Source organism: Dunckerocampus dactyliophorus, chromosome 20 (genome assembly GCF_027744805.1).
Source record: "Dunckerocampus dactyliophorus isolate RoL2022-P2 chromosome 20, RoL_Ddac_1.1, whole genome shotgun sequence".
Taxonomy (NCBI): domain Eukaryota; kingdom Metazoa; phylum Chordata; class Actinopteri; order Syngnathiformes; family Syngnathidae; genus Dunckerocampus; species Dunckerocampus dactyliophorus.
In genome coordinates, this window is record NC_072838.1 from 16,279,509 (window position 1) to 16,299,870 (window position 20,362).

The window sequence follows — 20,362 nt, forward strand, 5'->3', positions numbered from 1 at the left end:
GCAATGTGAATGTTATTTAAAGTGACCTCCAGTGATGGATGAATATAGGACAGTTTCCACCGAGCAGAACCAAATCATTTTTTTCGTGCTTTTAAAAGGTTCCAAAATGAGCAGATTATTAAACGTGGTGTTCCTCTGAGGGCACAACACAATTTCCACAGAAACAGAACATTCTGACCAGGGTCAATGTGACCCCCAGGAACTGTGATAAATGATCTTGTTTGGTGACTAAAACTTGAACATCGTGACTAAGAGAAGTGATCCAGAATTTCCAGACCGAAACAGACAGAACAGGCCTACTAGCAGGAGTGCCGGCCCATGTCACATACACACTGTTAGCAATGGTGGCTGTTTTTAAACCAATCAGATTTCAGATTCACCTCACAGGGTCAGCTAGCAGGCATACAGTAACGTCAGCATGTTTTGCGTCCTTTGATTGGTCGATGTCTGAAAGCCTACGCCTAACACTCAAAGTCACCACTGCATTTCAACGCATCATCACATGAACAACACAGCTCTTAATTGATCCTGTTGGTGTTGTTCATGGTTCTGTGCGAGTTAAATGACCAAAAGGGTGATTTGATATATGTTTTAAAAATATAAGTCAGCCGGGGAAAGACACGTGAGTGGTGAGTGTGATGTATTTCATAAAACATTTTATGTTTTGGTCATGTTATTAGACCAATACTGATTCTTAACTGCTCCAGATGATGTTGTAGTGTAGAGGTTTGGAGTTTGAAGTTGTTTAGCGACGATGTATTGTCATGTACGTATGGGCATCTCTGTGTGGAGTTTGCATGTTCTCCCCGTGCGTGCATGCGTTTTCTTCTGGCTACTCCGGTTTCCTCCCAGCGGCATAGAAAATGAATGGATGGATATGTTTATTATATATGTTTTAAGGCTGTACAACCCCTCGCCATACACTTTATACACTTTTCTCAGACAGGCAATAACATTTTCTCCCATTTCTCTCTTGTTTAAACACTCTCAGAAAAGTTCTAACCTTTGTTTAAATTTTAATGATCAACCTACAGGTAGGACACAAGAAATTATTAAGTCACTCACACGTATTTCACTCCCGTGGCCGCACCTTTTCGTCCTGGAGCCGTTCCGCTGTACTGTAGCGTTTTCTATCCTTGTTGAAACATATGACTGCAGTGCTCCTCCTGCTGCTTTGAACTTTGCAAGCAAGCTAGCGATGACAGGAGGCAGCAGGGCGGCAAGAAGGAGATTGATTGACAATGTTCTGCAGCCAATCAGGACGCAAAAAACAATGGGAGGTTCAGGCAAAATCAGTGAAACAGTGAATCCTGAAAAGGTGAAAGATGAATTTTTAGAGTGAGGGAACGCTGTATTGCGCTTTTGTATGTATTAATGGTTTGTACAATTGTAATGTGATAGAGATGGTATTTCGAGGTGGATTGGACCCCACTGAAGGCCCAGATACAAACCGCACCGCCGCCACTGTACAAACCACAGGCCGAAACAAGAGGGTAAGTGGAGGGGGCAAAAACGGTGGTACTTGCAAAGCTAAATATTTCTGAGGTGGTACTTGGTGTAAAAAAAAAAAAAAAAACAAATTTGAGAAGAACCGCTGTTAGTTAACTCTAGTTTGATCTCGCACCCTCTCTCTGCCTCCAAGTTGTTTTCTCAGCCATGACGCCTCTCTGGAGTGCCCTCAGGGCCTGTTGCCGTGGCGACTGGAGTAACGGGGCGGTTGAGAGAGCAAGTACCAAACCCCTCACATCCACACACGCCTCTCCCCCACCCTTTGACCCACGCACCACCGGATGACTCTCCTCCATCCTCTCACGTTGACATTTGTCATTCTCTGGTCGCCGCTGGGAGGACGGCGACAGATTCACATATAAATAAAAATACACGGAGCCTATACCTCTGTTTGCCTGTAAACTGATGATGTCTTGCTTTCTCTCCTGTGTGCACGCCCCTCCGCCGCCAATGAAAGTGAGATGAAATTATGGAGAGTGACATTTAATATGTTTCCAAGACCGGGCGAAAGGCAGCAGAGGCCAGCGATGCATATTTATGATGTGTGCTTTGTGCAGTGAAGCTATGCCAGTGTCATAAGTTATTGAAGACATTTGTTCTTATATGTGATGCTGCTATGTATGCCCATTGCCTCCTGCTGCTGCTGCAAGGCGGCCCTTTCCCCCCCTCCAATGGCACCTTTGTTTGGGATGAATTCATAAACAGAAGCAGCAGGCGTCTTTATTATTCAGATAATTGGCCATCATCAATCAGCCTCAGCACTTCCTATCCTTGACTGGATATCGATTCCCTGACTGACTTCATTCTGCGTAAGCAATATTGCTGAGAAAAAAAAAACAAAAGACATCCCTTTTTTCCTCAGTGGAACTCCACAATCCCTCCCTCCTGGCTTTTTGTTGTTATCATCTCTCATTTCCCGCACTAATCTCTTCCTCGTTTTTTTAAATGTTAATTACGCAGTCTTGATTGAGTGTCTGGTGGCGTTGCCGGTAAACAATGATTTATTTTATTTATCTGCAAATCGCGGCAAATGTCAAACTTTGAATATTAAGTAAGTCAGAGTGGCGAAAAATATCAAGAGCCTTTTGAAGTCGCAGAGAAGGAGACAAATGAACATGAGAGTGCAAATGTATTTCTGTCTGACACAATATTGTCTCTCACCATCTTCATCTTCCTTTTTTTTTACCATCCACATTTTTGCACCAAGAGGCAATGAAATTAGTATTAAGAAAAAGAGAGCTATAGGGCGTAAAGACGGTAAAGAAATACAGGAAGCCTGGGGGGCACAGTTAGATCACATTGCTGGTACAGCAGAAACAAAAAGTTCATGAATCAAGGTAGAGAAGGTTAAAGGAACTGCAAAGGAGACATGGAGGCATTAGGTAAATGGACGAGACGGTTAATGGCATGGTGTATGACGACTGAGCGTCCTCCTGGGGGCGTCCATCATTTCGTCCCCTCGAATGTCGCCCTGCTGAACCCGTACTGCCAGTGCCCCCACTATGTGCAAACGGCTAATCTAATTGTGAAGACACAAGCTCAGGATAATGGCAACTACCTTGTAATGAGGAGCAGTGCTTTTAAGTGATTAAACACGTACATTTTGTAAGTTGCAGGCCGCACGACGGCTAGCATGTTGGCCACAAAGTCAGGAGATTGGGAACATGCGGGTTTGAATCTCCGTTGGGCATCTCTGGGTGGAGTTTGCATGTTCTCCCCGTGCGTGCGTGGGTTTTCTCCGGGTACTCCGGTTTCCTCCCACCATGCATGTTCATTGGTGACTCTAAATTGCCCATAGGTAGGAATGTGAGAGTGAACGGTTGTTTGTGTATAAGGGTGTCTGAAGGGTGCTCAAGGGACAAAGACTGGCGTTTCACTGACTCTCGGGTGCTTGATGAAGATTCAAGTTTCACTGGCTCACGGGTTGACAAGGGCTCGGGTTTCACTGACTCACAGGCGCCGAAAGAAAACAGTTTTTAGGCACTTTTACACATCCATGTGAACGGAGAAAACCTTGACCGTTCTCAGAAAAAACACCAAGAAATATTAATGCAAGTCATTTGTCAAATCCCGCAACTGCCTGGTCAATCCCATACAAACATTAAAATATGAGATATGATGACTCACAGCTGGTATAAAGGTGCAAATATAAAGTAGGTGAACATTCCTAGGAGTGTAGGATGATGGTTAAATTCTGTTTTGACTGCCAGCAGATTTTATGACGCACCAAGAATAGATGCACTTCAGATGGCATGAAATATTGAGGAGAAAGTCAGGGGAAAACGAGAGTAGAGCAGTTGGAGTCTGGTGAAATGAAGACTTGAAAAACTATTAGTAGTACTTAGTAGTAGTATTAGTAGTAACCAAAAGATGAGTGTTCCACCAAACCATGGTCTCACAAAATTTAATTGGACTTAACGTAAAAAGTAAAACGCACTCGCATATTAGCAGAAAAAGTCTAGATTTTTTAGGTTGCTTCATAAAATTCGATCTCCAACGACGGAGCAGAACATTTCGGCTCTGTTTTTTTAATAATCAAAATGGAATACCTCTTGTCCCATTAGAAGTCGCCACAGAACTCATATTATTGGTATGGCAGGTTTCTCCAATGGCAACGTGTACCCCCACACTTCCAATGCCCGCTTTCTAATCAGAAATAAAGGCAAGAAAACGTGTCCCGTATAGAAAGGCAACATTTCGACAAGAACAGACGTTTGTCAAGTATTGACAAACCTGAACACACACAAGCTATTTTTTCAAAAAGCGCTTAGGGGTTTGGTGTGATGTTTATTGCACTGTAGCACAATATGTTTTGTTTTTTTCCCTCCCTTCCCTGACTTAGTGAAGCTGAGAGATTTGTAGCACAAAGCAAACAACAACAGCTGAGTCAATAAGCGTGGTCATTCAGCACCACCACCCTCCACTTGGCTGGCTGCAGAATGAGCATCGATCGAGGAAGCAATTAGGCTAGCATGTGAACATATTCACTGAAAAGATGGTTTCTCTGCTGGCACATCATTATCGCCCTAAAAGTGACAGTATTGTATTTCAAATCTAGGCTGAATAAGTCCTAGCCCGGTATGTTGAGTTGCTATTTTGTAAGTGAGCTCGCAAGTTAGCTGGTTGGTCGGTCATAAGTAAGTAATATAGTTAGTGACTAGGTCAAACAATGCTGTTTGGTTATAAGTAAGTGACCTAGGTCAGTTGGTCATCAGTTAGAGCAGGGGTCACCAACGTTTTTCCTTGTGAGAGCTACTTTTACAAAATGAAAATGGCCAAGAGCTACTCATTTTTGTAACATTTATTTTCAGAGCTTATTTTAAGCCCAAACAAAGCGAATATGCTTGTTTTACCAGAACATGAACAAAATGCTGGTGTCCACAACTCACATTTTGTATTTCAGAATGCATTTCTTTCTACTGTTCTTTCATTATTAACTGAACACCTGAATGAAAAGCAGGCTTGCGGGCACCTCATGTGGTCGTGGGGGGCTACCTGGTGCCCGCGGGCACCACCTTGGTGACCCCTGAGTTAGACTGTCAGCGTGTTCGCTGCTTAGGTCAGTTAGTGTGGCTGTAGGTGAGTTAGCAAGTTACTTGGTTGTTCAGTCATAAGTGAGTTATGTAGTTAGTGGCTTAGCTACTTAGGTCAGATGATTGGTAAATTGTTACTTGGGTTATAAATGAGTTAGCTAGCTCAGCCGGTCGTGAGTTAGCTACTTAGGTTGGACAGTCGATAGTCGTTTAATGCGGTTGTCGGTGAGTGAGCAAGTTAGCTAGTTGTTCAGTCGTAAGTAGGGATGTCACGAGACGAGACAATACACAAGTTTGGGTCCACAAGAACGAGACGAGACGAGATTTTAACACGAATTTTTGGAAAAGTATGATGAAAAAATATGACCGGACTAACAAACTTTGTTATTTAAACAAGTCACAAAACGATGCAGGAGCGTTTTGAAATGTTTACTATATTTATATATAATAATAATTATTATTATTATATATAAATAGTATATATTATAATATCGCATTATTTCCTTTTGTATGTCATCTTTGACTGTTTAAAATTGTGGAATTGCCATGTGTGACATGTATTTACTCAGGTAAATCGTACTGTCTGTCAAAGGTTTGCAGCATTTCTTGAAATGCTGGCTTTTTTTGAAGCAGCATTTCTTTGGCGCTGTATTAAACTACAATCTCTTTTCGGTTATATTTGCGCTACCTGGCTCAGTCAGTCTCGAGTTAGCTTGGTCGGTCAGTGGTGACTTGGCTAGTTAGGCTTGACAGTCGATTGTCAGTGTGGTTGAAAGTGACTTACTGTAGCTATGTTACTAGTTACCATGTTAGTTGGTTGGTTGGTCTTAGTGACTTTGCTAATTAGTTCAGACAATTGGTCAGTTGTTCCAAATGATTTACAGTAGCTAGGCTAGTGGGTTGTGAGTTAGCGGGTTGCAGTTGTTATTCGTAAGATAGCTAGTGAGCGAGTATGGTTACAACGTTGTTAAAGAGATGGCCGGAATACCACGATGTGTTTTTGAATAGGGGGTTTATTTACTCACTTGCAGAGAGTACTAAGCATTAATAATGTAGTGCGGCTGAAAGACGGAAGTAATTACTCCCAGCTTGATGTTTGGCGCGCCTGCTTAAAAAGCTCTGCCCAGCGAAAACAAGCGTGATTAGTCTGACAACGTTACGTCTATTTGAGCGTTCACTTGCTGCATGGCCAAGACCCCGCTGATGTAGATTTTGTTTGTCATAAAATGCGACAGGTAACAACATTTGGGTGTTTTCAAAATGACTTGAGACGTTTCAGTACATGCAGGCGAATCCAAACATTCCCTTCTCATGATAAGAGTGCCAACTGGTCCGGTGAATCAGAGCCAGCGTTAGTCACCACCATGGAGGGTCTGCGTCATCCCGCTTGGAGCGTCTCTTTAAGTAGTTATTATTGGCACGGGAATAACTCATCCTAATGGCCGGTGCACTACATGGACTGGAACATGGAACATTAGGATTAAGGTGCGACCGTTTGGCCTTCCTAGCCCTGATAGCCTTTTGTCTTCATAAAGGGAGTGGGGGGGTCAAGCTATGATAATCCTTACACACTGCCCACCTATCCATCCCACACTGCACTAAAGCTGCCGTGTCTTTCACATTGACAGGACGTTTTTTTGTTTTTTTTTCTTTTTCTCTTTCCCACTAAGCTGCTGTGTAAATGTTAGGTCGAGAGCCTGTTTTGAAATAATGGAGCATGTGACCTTTTTCTCTGTGAGCAGAAGATTTTGCTTCGGAGGAATTAGAGCATTTTGGATGAAAGGATGTACAGGGGAGGTGGAGGATGAGGATGCGGGGGGAGCGGCATGTAAGTCCTGAGGGACAAGGAGAAATGTCAGAATCCAGAGGGGGGAGTGCAAGGCCTGGCGTGGACATCAACCTTTCCCTAGGTGGGCTTTATGGAAAAGGGAAAAAAAGAAGAGATCATAACAAAGCCAGTTATGACTGGTGTCCTTTCAGCCATGTTATTGTATGCTCAGGCACTATTAACTTTATTGTTCATATTTACTCACTTTATCAGAGTCTTTATCGTTCACAGACACAGAGTAGAGTTGCTTCTAATGTTTTGGTTACCTTCAGCTACATGACACGCGATGATTATCGGAATGCCATTAGATCTGACCATTATTACCTCTGCCAAGCACAAATCTTTCTGACCGCTTGTTAGCTGGGTTGGTTGGGCGGTCAGTCGTTAGTGCGAGAGCGAGTTACTGAGTTCATTCTAAACATCTTTTTTTTTGTTTACATACCAGAGTGGGCTAGTTTTTCACACATGACAGTTTGGACTGCTGGCTTGCAAGATTACTGCAAAGGCTCCGATCAGATTTAAGAGTTTGAAATTGGAAGCTGCGGAAGGACTATGTGCTTTTCTTCTTTGTTTTTAAACAAACTGTAAAAAACAACTGTTTTGAATGTATGAATGTTAGACCAAATGAACCTCATTGGAGTTACTGAGTTGCCAAGTTAGTTACATAGTTTGGACGTAATGGAGTTAGCTAGGTCGGTCAGCGGAAGTGGATTAGCATTTTATCAAGTTAGCGAGCTAGGTCAGTTGGTTGTTAGCTTGGTCATAAGCAGAGGTGTGGACTCGAGTCACAGTCGAGTCACAATTTTGATGACTTTGATGACTTGCAACTCAACTTGGACTTTGACATCAATGACTCAGGAGTTGACTCAAACTTTAGTCTGATGACTTGAAAATACTCGAGATTTCCAGTGAGTGTGTTCAGTAAAATGGGTCCCCATTCAACTACTGTAACCGTGATTATGTCATTTCCAGTAGGACACCAAATTTTCCCGCAGAATCTGCCTCACTGAATGCATCTATTGCTGTCCAATCAGGTTTAAGGACAAACAACGAGGGTGTGGCTTATATATCTGTGGGCGGCAGACTGCTGGAGAGTGTCAGTGATCAACACCGGGTTGTGTCAACATGCTATCGGGGAGAATTTAATGTGCATTGGCAAATTATGAGGTCATGGTATAACACTTAACACTTAACAGTGCTTATGACTCGTAAGGACTCGGAAATTTCAAGGCAATGACTTCAGACCTGACTCGACCTGTCTTGTCTTGACCAGACTCGGACGTCTTCACTTGAGAACTGACTTGAGACTTGGGATTATGGGCTTGAGACGTACTTGAGACTTGCAGAACACTGACTCTCTCCCATCTCTGGTCATAAGTGAGTTAGCTAGGTTGATCGTTGCAATAAGTTAACAGTGAGTGAGTTAGTTATGTCGGTTGTGCGTTAGCTAGTGTTGGGAGTAATGGCGCTAAAAGTAACATATATTGCTTTCCAGTAACGGGTAATCTAAGTAATTACATCAAACATTACGCTGTTACCGTTGTAGAGTGAAATGTGGCGCGTTATTATTGTAGCGTCCCATAGCGTCAAGTCTGGCACTCTTTCTTAACTTTATTCTGACCTTAGTTTCAAACATTTCCAAATTGCACACCGTCTCTGCGTCCTCTCCACCCTCACACAGCACTTTCTCATTCTCCACCAATCACATGCGAGGTGCATTCACGGACGTCGGAACTCCGAACATCAACACAAAACACGCGTTGGTCGTAGCATGATTCACCGATATGGTAAGCTTTCAACAGCACAGGACAGATATTTGATACTTTTTCAAAGAAGTCATTTAATAATTACTAATGTGATCATTATTTTCCCTGGTAACTACCTGTACATTTACGAAGGAGTAATTTCGTACTAACTTGATTACTTTTTGGGGTAAAGCAACTATAGGAAGTAATTACTAGTCATTCTAGTTAGGTCAGAAGGTCGGTTGTCAGCTGCTGATTTTGCAAGTTACGGCCAGTCATGAGGTAGCTAGTTAGGTCATATGTGAGTTAGCCTGTCAGTGAATTATTTAGTTAAGTCAAAAGTCGAGCTAGTTAGCTGAGTAGGTCTTCTGTAAGTGGCTTAGCGAGTTAGCTCGGTATTCTGAATTAATCAGTCAGTCAATTAGTGTGCTTATAAGTGAGTTAGCTAGCTTGGTCGGTCGGAGTTATCTAGTTTAATAATAAGTCAGTTAAGTCAGACGTCAATAGTTGGTTCTTTATAAATGAGTTATGAAATTATCTAAGTAAGTCAGACAAAAGTGAGTTAGCAAGTTAACGACCTATTTAAGGTTTGGGTTGATTGGTCGGTCGCAAAAACATCCTAACCCGCTTTTATTTCCCTTTCGTGATTGCCGTCTGCACGCATTGGCAGCATTTTGAACATTAGTGGATTGTGCAGAAGTGTCTCAGGTACGGTTCAGAGAAATATTCAACGCAGACGCATGGCCGATTTAAGGGATTAGAATGTGGGTGAAAACTCAAAAGGCGACCCACATGTTGAGAAGGTCTTGACTGTTGCTCGCCTTATTTGAAGTTCAAGTATCACAGTGACACATGGCGGGATCGAGGCCCAGATGGCCCATGCTTGATGCTGGGGATTTCAGTCATGTCCGACTGATGCCAGGGTCATTCGTTCCCTGGCAGCGGGCCAATCCCACTGATGGATGCCGTCACCGGGTCACAATGTCAGGCCTGACCATCTTGCATCACCCTCGGCATGTTGGGCCACCAGAGCGGGATGACCCAATTAGCTGATAGAATAATTGCCAAAGCGCCTTGTATGATGGTACAGGTGTGTGTATCCTGTGATCGATGTGTTGCTGCTACTTCTGTTTTTGACGCTGTAAGTGTTCTGTGTGGACAATCACAATCAGCCGTTTTGGAAGTGTGCCCCGCCCCTCTGATGATGGGATCATTATTGACTTGTGCAGACGAGGTCATCGGGTTCCCATTGTTCTATTTTTTGTCTCTGTCACGATGCCAGACGGAATTCTCACCACCTAATGATTTTTTAATTCCGCCTTCTCCAAGTGCTACTCGGACTGCAAGAGTGGGAAGGAGAACGTGAGAAAAGTAGCCAATGCTGACAGAAACCATCTTCTTTATCTGCTTTAACACTCACACTTCTGGGGGAGGCGAGAGCTTGTTTTGTTTTTTGATCAGCCAGACCGTTAGGTTACTTAGGCCCTGTCCACACAAATACGGATTTTTGTAAAAACGTATATTTTTCTATGCGTTTTGGCCTCTCATCCGCACACAAACAGCAGTCTTGTCCTTAAAAACTGAGCTTTTGGAAAACTCTGGCCAGGGTGAAGATTTTTGAGCAGTCCGGCTTCAGTGTATGCGTGTTGCTGACAGACGACGTAACAATTATGTGCCGTTATTTCCACATTAGACAAGTATAATTTCATGTGTGCAACGGCAAACACAGCCCTGCTGCTTTTAAGCATACTGAAATGACTTTTTGTGTACATCATAGTAAACATACGCCTACTTTCGCTTTACAATGACAAACAAAGGTGCCATTATGGGCTTCGGAGGACGCTACTGCTGCTGTTTTACGCTCTAAAACGGCTAAACGACGCTCCCACCAACGATGGCCATTTGGGACAAGCTCGATCGGACCTCTAGCTGGTGGGACAACTTAAGCCTGTCTTATATGTTGTATATGCTGGTCTTGTTCTGCATAACTACTGTCGTGGAGGCAATTAAACAAGGACAATTCTCCAGACACACAGAATTATTTCAGCAATGATAGCGTCACAGCCGATGGAGTTCTTTCTTGACCGATAAAATGAACTCCACTTCACAGCACTGTAGTGATAATCAACACCTGCTACATTTTAATAAAGAACATGTTTCATCCATTGTCAGTTTTATATTCAACTAGAAGGGTCGCACGGTGGCCTAGTGTTGGCCACACAGTCAGGAGATGAGGAAGATCTGGGTTCGAATCTCTGTTTAGCATCGCTGTGCGGAGTTTGGATGTTCTCCTCGTGTGTGAGTTTTCTCCCGGTACTCCGGTTTGCATACATGCATGTTAGGTTAATTGCAGACTCTAAATTGTCCATAGGTGTGAATGTGAGTGTGAATGGTTGTTTGTCTATATGTGCCCTGGCGACAGGTCCAGGCTGCACCCCGCCTCTCGCCCGAAGTCAGCTGGGATAGGCTCCAGTATAGCCGCGACCCTAATGAGGATAAGCAGCATAGAAAATAGATGGATGGATATTCAACTAGAAAAGCCCTCGTTCCCCCATATTGGGATTTACAGCATAAATATTAGTCCTACATGTATTGTATCTACATATTTAGATTCCTTGACCATAAAACATAGCATTAGCAATTGGAATCATAATGATATCAATATCAGTTCAGTAGTAATTCACAAGTTGCGTTTTCCGCGATGGCGGTTTTCTTCTGGCTGTAGCTCCATCGCTGTTGAAGATACAACAAATCCGTAGGCACACTCCAGATTCCACCGTGTTTTGGTTACGTACAGTATATATACTGTAATGGTGTTTGTTGCATGTTTATAGCTTCATTTTTTATAGCTTCAGTCCGATGTTGAACATTCCAAAAGTCCTCTATTTTTTCATGTTCTGGATCACAGTATCCGGAATTATTCCACTATTTGGATCAGTCTATGATATTTTGTATAACCTGTTGGAAACTTGTTCTATATTTTTTCTTGCATTATATGCACAAATGCATGAAATGGCAAATCTAGCAATGTTAAAAATTGCTAGATCCAGACAGTGATCCGGATCCACCCCCCCAAGATTTAACCAGTTCTTCCATATCCCATTTCCGACAATTCCTGAAAATTTCATCCAAATCCTTTCAGAACTTTAAGTTATCTTGAGCAAACAAATATAAACGTCTGCGCTGCGCTTGGTGGAGGTAATACACTTAGCTGACAAATGTGAAGTAATCCACTAAAAGGTAACGCTACTTAGCTAGCAGTCCACATGTATCTTCTGCGAATCGCCATGTTTGGTGTGCGCCTGCGGAAATGACATCATCGACGCTTCTGATTGGCTGAAACTGCCTTAGCCGTCCAGGCTACAGCGCCCCCCCTTTACTTTGGAAAGCATGTAGTCATGTGGACATAAATAGTTTTAAAACGTCACCATGTGGATGGAGATTTGTAGAGGGGTACAGTAAATGTGCGTTTTGGGAAATGTCTGTGTTCGTGTCAGTCAGTCAGTAATAACTGAGTTTGCAAGATAGTAGGTTGGCTTCTTTTTTTTTTTTTTACTCAAAGGGCATGAAGTAAATCCCAAAGTAAGACACATTATTATTTTCGGTCATCTCGTTATGGTCGCGAAGGTGAGCCACTCCACTGCTGCTGTAGTGTGCTGTTGATCTGACTGTTCCACGGGCATGTATCTGAGTCTTCCATTAAGATAATTAGGCTTTTTCTATTCCCGCTTACACACCTTTTGTGGCCCGCTGAATGAATAAAATTGCAAATAATTAAGTTGTCCTTTATGCGTGAGCTAAAGGCTGAGCAGCCGTGTGAAAGCCAGCCTGGCAGGTGCTGCAGCTTGGAAGTGGTTCAGGGTCTATTTCACCACTGAAACACAGCCATAAAAGTGTAATCTGGCCCTGCAGATGTTGCCGTTTTGATGTGTACATAAACCTAACTGGCTGCTTAAAGCTATTAAGACGCCGCAGAGAAGATTTACATGCAGGAAAGCAGCCACTTTCACACTAAGCTGAACTTAAACCCCTCCCAAAAACTTGACACTGTGCCCCGTGAGCACGCTCTCCCTGCTTGTGGTCTTGCAGCCTTTTTATTTTCCACGCGCCCAGGGCCTTCTCAGAGGACCTGTTTTGTAGCACGCTAGTCAGTATTAGCATTTTCATAAAGGGCAATCGAGTCAGCGCGTCAGAAAACAGAGAAAAGGTCACCAGGTTTCCTGAAGCTTAAACCCCCCCACCACCACCACACACACTCCATCACGCCCGCCCTGCTGCCACGGGCCAGTTCTTGCCAAATTGAGGGATTGCCCATTTTTCTCCTCGGTGACATTAAAGAGGCTCATTTAGCAGCACAGCTCTGGCGACCCCGATAGGCCCAAACGTGACCTTTAGCCTGCAAGCGCCTCTTGAAGGAATCAGCTAAATTTGGTGATAATATCTCCCCCAACCACACAAAAAACAAGCAGTTTGGGGTAGCAGTGGACACTTTTTAATGGGCTTTAGTGGGAATGAACTTTTATTATCCGGTATTTGTGAATACAGTAACCCCTCGCTTATCGTGGTTGATTAGTTCTAGACCCGACCGTGATAAGTCAATTTCCGCCAAGTAGGATTTCTTATTCAGAAATAGAATATTTTTGTAGTTACGGCATAGAAAAACTGTTTACAAACCTTCTAAATATGGTTTTCAACATTATTAGAGCCCTCTAGACATGGAAGAACACCCATATAGTCACCTTTACACCCAATATAGTAGACATAACAGAAAATAAGATATATTAGACATAAATAAGACATCACAGACTCACAAGTTAGCATTGTGAGAGTTCCTTCTTTTTTTCTGGACAGCGTGCTTCCTGCAGTGGCTATTGTCTCATCAGTATAACATTAATGCCACCTAGTGACCAGTGTTGAATACTACATACCGCCTGTATCATGTCTTTGAATGCATCTTCTGCATGACTTATATTTGTATTTTCGTTCATTTATGCCTGAAAATGCGGCGTTTCGGCGAAGAATACGCAAATTTTGCTTGAATATGTATATATATAATTTTTTTTACTAATATTAAGCCGTGGTCAACCACAAAACAGCGATAATTTATTTTGAAAAACCCTGATAAGAGTGACAAAAGTTTAAACTGACACTTATTTGGTTTTTGTTATAATTATTTTATTATATTATTACATAATCCATGTATTTATTTGATTTTGTATGTATTATATTTATATGTATTATGTTTTATTTTACATTAATATTAATATATTATTTATTTTTGTTTTGTAATTTATTTTGTATTATCCCCAAAAGAGTTTTTATTTGTAAAAATTCTATGTAACATTTTTATTTTATAACCTTATATTTTCTTGGACACATTTCACATCATTCGTATTACGGCTGTCCAAAATGTTGCCTGGGGCCATTTGTGGCCTATGGCTTATTATAAAAATGAAAAAAAACAAAAAACGTTGTAATATTACAACATGCTACAAGATAACAAGTGTTTACATTGTCACATATAACCCAAAGTTATTTTTTCTTGACATATGTTTAATTATTTATTATATGCTGTCCTACATTGAATTGCTTTGGCGAGAGCAAAAAACAAGTCATGTTGCATCGCCTTCAGAGTGGCGACTAAGTGCATAAACTGAGGAAAGAGACAAAAAAGAGCAAATATGAAAAGCGTTTTCATTTTCTCCCCTCCTTACATCTGTCAGTCTGCTCGTCTTATCATCACCTGAACACTTCTCAGCTCCTTCCCCTCTCTTGTCCTCTATCCCTTTTATTCTTCTCATCCTTTTTGCCGAGTGCCACTCGGTAAGCAGCTAAATAAATCACTAAACAGCCCTGGAGAAGATAACGAGGCAAGCGGGGATACTTTTTGCACTCTGCAGATGTGTGCAGATGCTTTTTTCTTCTTTTTTTTTTGCCTGGAGGAGCGCGGTACTACAGGGTGTATCTATACCACATATCTACAACACCTTGAAGAAATGTATGTACCCATCAAATAGATGCAGTATTTACCAGTGGACAACTGATATTAACTGTGCAGGATATGCAAAGACAAGCTGATCGCTGTGTATTCAAACTAAAATAAAGTAAAACTACTCACCTTTTACAGGTGCCACATCATGGAGAGACAACGGGAGGGAGTACAGGCAATGTTTCAAGTAACATCTTAACATTTTTAAAAGGTGTGAAGAGAAGAACACCACTAAAATAAAGTAAAACTACTCACCCTTTGGAGGTGCCTTGTAGAAACGTAACGGAAAGGGAACAGGAAGGTGCTTGCTGAGCAATACTGTAACTGCATGTGAATAAATATCAAAATATAGCAAACAAAGAAGTAAAAACAAACGTAAAACACAACTCAATAAATTTTAAATAAAGTAACACGGGTTGCGTGCGCATTTTAAATGTAATAATTTGTTTCTGGTTAGCCAGTGAAAAGCTTTTATTGGCCGCACATGTGATGCTTTAAGTAACATTTTAACATTGCTAAATGTCCTGCAAGTGTAGAGAGACGATAACCACCGATAATCAAACTAAAGTGAAGTAAAACTACTCACCCTTTGGAGGTGCCTTGCAGAAGCATAATGCAAATGCGAACAGGAAGGTGCCTGCTGAGCAGTATTGTAACTGCGTGTGACTAATCAAAATCTAGAACAAAATAAGTTCTATACTGATGTAAATGCAAAAAAACACAAATAAAGTAACACGGAAACAACAATTTGTTTCAGGTTAGCCATTGTAAAACTTCTGTTAATTGCACGTGCAATGGTTTCAGTAACATTTCAACCCCGTCCTATGTCACAATAAGTTCTGTTTCCGGTTCTAGGGTTACCATCACGCTTTTGCTATTTGCCATCACCGGTCATAACATTCTGTTGTACTATCACATGCCGCATATGACAGAAAATCCAAAGAAAAAGCCAAACACACTTGAGGAGTTCATCCTTTTGAGAGGTTTTATTTTTTAACTGAGGAATATTTTTCAAGAATATTCTGACAGAACTCCAAATTGTACCACTCGTAGGGCATTCAGCTGTTCAGAATCATTCTCATTATTTATCACCTATCATCCCCACTGCGGTTCGATTGAGCCAAGACGATGAAAAAAGGCCCTGAGCTGAAATTTCACACTTGGTGATTTTTTTTTTTTTTTTTTTTTTTGCAGGCAATCATCAAGAAACAAAAGGCCAAATTACACTGAATACAAAAAGGAAGGGTTGGGGGGGGAGGCAAAATTGTGACATTAGGGTAATGAAGGGAAAAGTTAGCTAATGAGAAAATGAGAGGCGGAAATAAAAGAAAGACGGCGTTCAGCTCCCCGCTGCTTTGCTGACATCACAAAGGAGCACAAAGTTCAAGAGCGCTAAATGCGATGGAGTCCATTTTTTTAAGCATCCATTAAGTCATTCCGATGGAGGGAAAAGGGCAGCTGATTGTTTAAGCGAGGGGGAAATGGGAGGAAAAAGAGGCAGGAGCACAATAGAAGGGTAAGATAGGTCAAATACATAGTAAAAATAACTGTGAAATAAGATTAAAATATATTAAAAAATGTAAATAAATCCAGGAAATAGCTTCCTTAATTATTTGCCCATGTGCAAGCATTAGCAAAGCAACACACCACATAGAATTCTGGCACATTTCCTGATGTATGATGAATAATGGAACATTACTGCCGCCTAGTGACCAGAATCCTACATATACATTTGTCGTTCAATATTTTTTTACTAATAATAGACCATAGTCGACCACAAAACAGCGATCACTTATTAATTAATTAGTTTCTGAAAAAACGCGATATATCGAGGGAGCGATAGTCGAACCGCATCGAATTGCGAGAGACGACTGTATTCTCGTTTTTTCGCCATTAGCAGGCGGTCGGTCTACTGTAGTTAACCAGATCATTTTTTTATGTTAACTGGTAAACTCTAAATTCTAAAATTCTCTAAACACACGTAGAGAGCTCGCTGAAAAGACGTGAGGATTTTACAGTTGGTTTGGCTTCACTGTATGCTTTGTAAGACAGTTATTTCAGTTTTGAAATCCATTAACTTGGAAGTCAACCGGCATCGTGGAATGGATAGTTGTTTGACTTTGGAGTTGGTCGTTAAAAGTGACTCTCGCACACACGCGCCGCCTGTTTCCAGAAGCGTTTATGGTCCCTGCAATGCGACAGCAGCGCTGAGTCAACACGTTCATTCGTTTAAAGATACGCTCGGCGAGCTTTTATGAGCGCCGACACAAATCACATTAGACGAGTCATTTCTTATAGATTACAGCACCTCATCACAGCCCGTATAGGAGGAGGAAGAGGAGGAGGAGGAGGAGGAGGAGGAGGAGAAATACAGCGACGGCGGCTGAAATGGAGCGGTCGGGTGAAACGTGTCGTGTCATCGATGTCACGGCGACGCGTCACGCTGTCTTCTACGCTACATTCCAGCCAGACTCGCCGTCATGTTGACTAGATAGACAGAGATGGCTACATCGCAGGTGACACAGGTGGCCGGTTGACTAGCTACATACATATTTTTGATTAGTTATCATTAAGTGTTTTGTGAATCCCGTATAAATTCTGTGCGTTTAAACACTTCAGGTCTTGAAATTCACATACATTGATAGCTAGGCAAGTTAGATAAATAGCTAGCTAGTTAGCTAGCCCATTTCAGTTTTTTGGGAAGGTATTAATTTGATGTATTATATTTATGCAACACTCGGAAGGCTTAAAATTCATACAATACAGCTAGCTAATTACTGTCGCTAGTGATATACCAGCTAGATGATAGCTAGTTAGCAGCTAGTCCACATGAGTGTTGTGTCCACACAATACAATGCTACTGGGTTACCCTCGATTATCGCCGTTAATTGGTTGCCGACGCGACTGTGATAAGTGAATTTCCACAAAGTACGATTCCTGGTTTATAAATGGAATATTTTCATAGTTAGAGCATAGATAACCTGTTTACGACCTTCTAAATACGTTTTTTTACCATCATTAGAGCCCTCTAGACAAGAAATAGAAACCCTACAGTCACCGTTATACTCGTATTACACTGTTTTGGATAAGTAATGCACCATATTTGCGCTTGTTCGTAACAGAAAGATAACACGAACAAAAGGCACCCTGTTCCTTTTAATTAATCCCTCGTTTAGCGCAGTTAATTGGTTCCAGACCCAACCGCGATCATTTCTGTAGGCTGTAGCTGCTAAATTACATGTTTAGCATTATGCTAGTTGTTTGTTATTCTCTGTAGCAGTTGCAGTTGGACAGATGTGCTTTACCCTCCTGTTACGTGTGGTGCTGCTATTTTTGTGCGTTTTCTTCAGTGATCTCCCCCTGTTCATTTCCTCACAGCAGGTCCCATTGTAGGCTACTGCTTTAAATAAAAAACAATCTTCTTCAAGCAAACGGAATTGCCTTGACCGTCAAGCTCACCAAAATATGCCGCTACAACAGCTTTTGAAAAGACTTTGTAGAAGATTCTAGAGTGCGGTTAATCATTATGAAGACATTCCACTTGGCAGAAGAGCAGCAAACATGTCTTTAAACAAGCAGATAAGAGACCCGCAGGTAAGTTTGTGTGCATGGAAGCATGGGGGCAGCTTGCTTTGATTACATAATGACATCAAGCATTGCTTTGTTATTCATGGGGTCTCCACAACAACTGAACCCTGTAGGAGTGAAAGTGTAGCCTCAGCGGCACTTCGCTTTGAGTGGGACGCCTCTATCCCTCCATTGTCTTCTCGCGTGGACGCCAGCATGAATCAGCGCTCGATTAGACTTTCATGAGAGACCCACGGCTTTTATTTCCTATGCATCACCTCTGCGGTCAGTGAGGTAGACGCAAAGCGTGATGTATCGCCCAAAAACCCACACAAATGCATTACGGCGAGGTCTTACAGCTACTTATCAGGGGACAAAATGAGTTTAGAGCAAAGATGGACACCCTGAGGTGGAGAGAAACAGCGTTACGCTGAATTGAGTGTTCTATGAATTTGGAATTCATTCTACCTGCTGAAACACTTGAAACATTGCTTGCCACATACAGTAGTTAGGTAAGTAGCCTGTGAATTGGCTTGATAGACTAGAACCAGGAAATATGACCATATTAGTCCAGTGCTTAGATCTCTGCACAGGCTTCCTGTCACTCAGAAAACAGACTTGAAAACAGCTCTGGTTGCGTACAAGTCCTTTCATGGTCGAGCACCACAGTGCATCTCTGACATGTTAGAGCCGCATGAACCATGTCGGGCTCTGAAAAGCTCAGGTAGGGGTCTCCTGCGGGTGCCCAGAGTCAGGACTAAACACGGTGAGGCTGCGTTTCAGTTGTATGCTGCCAAAATCTGGAACATTCCTCCAGAGGATGTGCAACAATCCTCAATTTTGGCAATGTTCAAATCCAGGGTGAAAACTCTTCTATTGAACTGTGCATATGACAAATGAAAGTATTTTATCCGCACTCTTCACTTTTAATTATTTTTTTATGTTTTGGTTTTCTGGAATGATTTTATGGAATTACATGTAATGACTTTACAATGATTTTATGTTTTATGAAGTGATTTTACTAGGGGTGCTCCAATAGATCGGCCACCGATCAGTATACGGTATCGGCATATGCCGATACTTGCTTTTAAACGCCCATCCCCTCCGCCCCCATTGCTGCAGCCAGCCTATAGCGACCATCTCCCGCCCACTTTCCCTTCACAGAGCCAAAACAAGCATGTCTCCCGTGTGGTACTTCCTGTCATTGTGAGAGCGATGTAGGTTTTGTACCCTGCAAAACACGCCTTAAAAAGCTTTAGTTTGGTGCGGCATTTCGGGGGCGGGCACTTAGCAGGGTGTGGTGAGTTTTCGCGACCTGCGATGTGAATGTCGGGCGAGCGGCGGTTACACGCCCGCGGGACACACGCCCGTGATAGCCTGAACAGTGGTTGGATTCGTCGGACTGGATGGCCGCACATCTTCAGCAGCGGAGGAAACCGGGTTTGCCGACTGCCTGGCGTCCTGCTGGATGCTCTTGCATCCAAAGTCTCAGTAAAAGGGCGCCTAATCCGCCTAAAAGTTTCACCAGTGATTTTCACAAAGTAAGTCAAATATGTTTTTGTCAAAATTTTATGGTTCCCCTTTCATATCGTATAGCCCAGCGGTCACCAACATGGCGCCCACGGGCACCAGGAAGCCCCCCTCCACGACCACGAGGCGCCTGCAAGCCTGCTTTTCAGTTAATAATGCGAGAACACGAGCAAAAATGCATTCTGAAATACAAAAGTTGTGGATGCCAGCATTTTGTTAATGTTCCGGTAAAACAAACATGTTCGCTTTGTTTGGGTTGAAATAAGCTATGAAAAGAAATGTTTTTTTATTCAAAAATGTACACTTGTGATCGGTATCGGACGATTCCACTCGTGGATGATCAATATCGGCAGCATAAAAACCTGCTTGGAGCATGCCAAGATTTTACTTTGTATGACCTTGTGTACGAATTGTGCTCTATAAATAAACGTAATGTAATCAGGACGGATGTCTCATCTGTGTAACATTAGTGTTGCCTTGTAGCCAGAATACTACATGTTACTTGCATTTCAATATGTTTTGACTAATAATACACGTAGCCCACCATGAAACAGTGATCATTAATTAATTAATGAATTCCTCAAAAACGGCGATATAGCGAGGGATGACTGCAGTTAGAGAAATGGTGAGTTAAACAGTAAACTGGATCAACAGCACAGCT

The 20,362-nt window shown here is 42.2% G+C and overlaps 1 protein-coding gene across 1 annotated transcript in view; it reads right to left on the bottom strand.

Moving 5' to 3' along the window:
* Window positions 1-14,771: 14,771 nt before the first annotated feature.
* cks1b (CDC28 protein kinase regulatory subunit 1B) overlaps window positions 14,772-20,362 on the bottom strand; it is a 44,549-nt gene continuing 38,958 nt past the window's right edge. Inside the window, exon 6 of the mRNA XM_054763842.1 lies at window positions 14,772-14,928. Within this exon, the coding sequence (XP_054619817.1) occupies window positions 14,856-14,928 (73 nt within the window). The 3' untranslated portion in view covers window positions 14,772-14,855. The remainder of the gene's footprint in view (window positions 14,929-20,362) is intronic.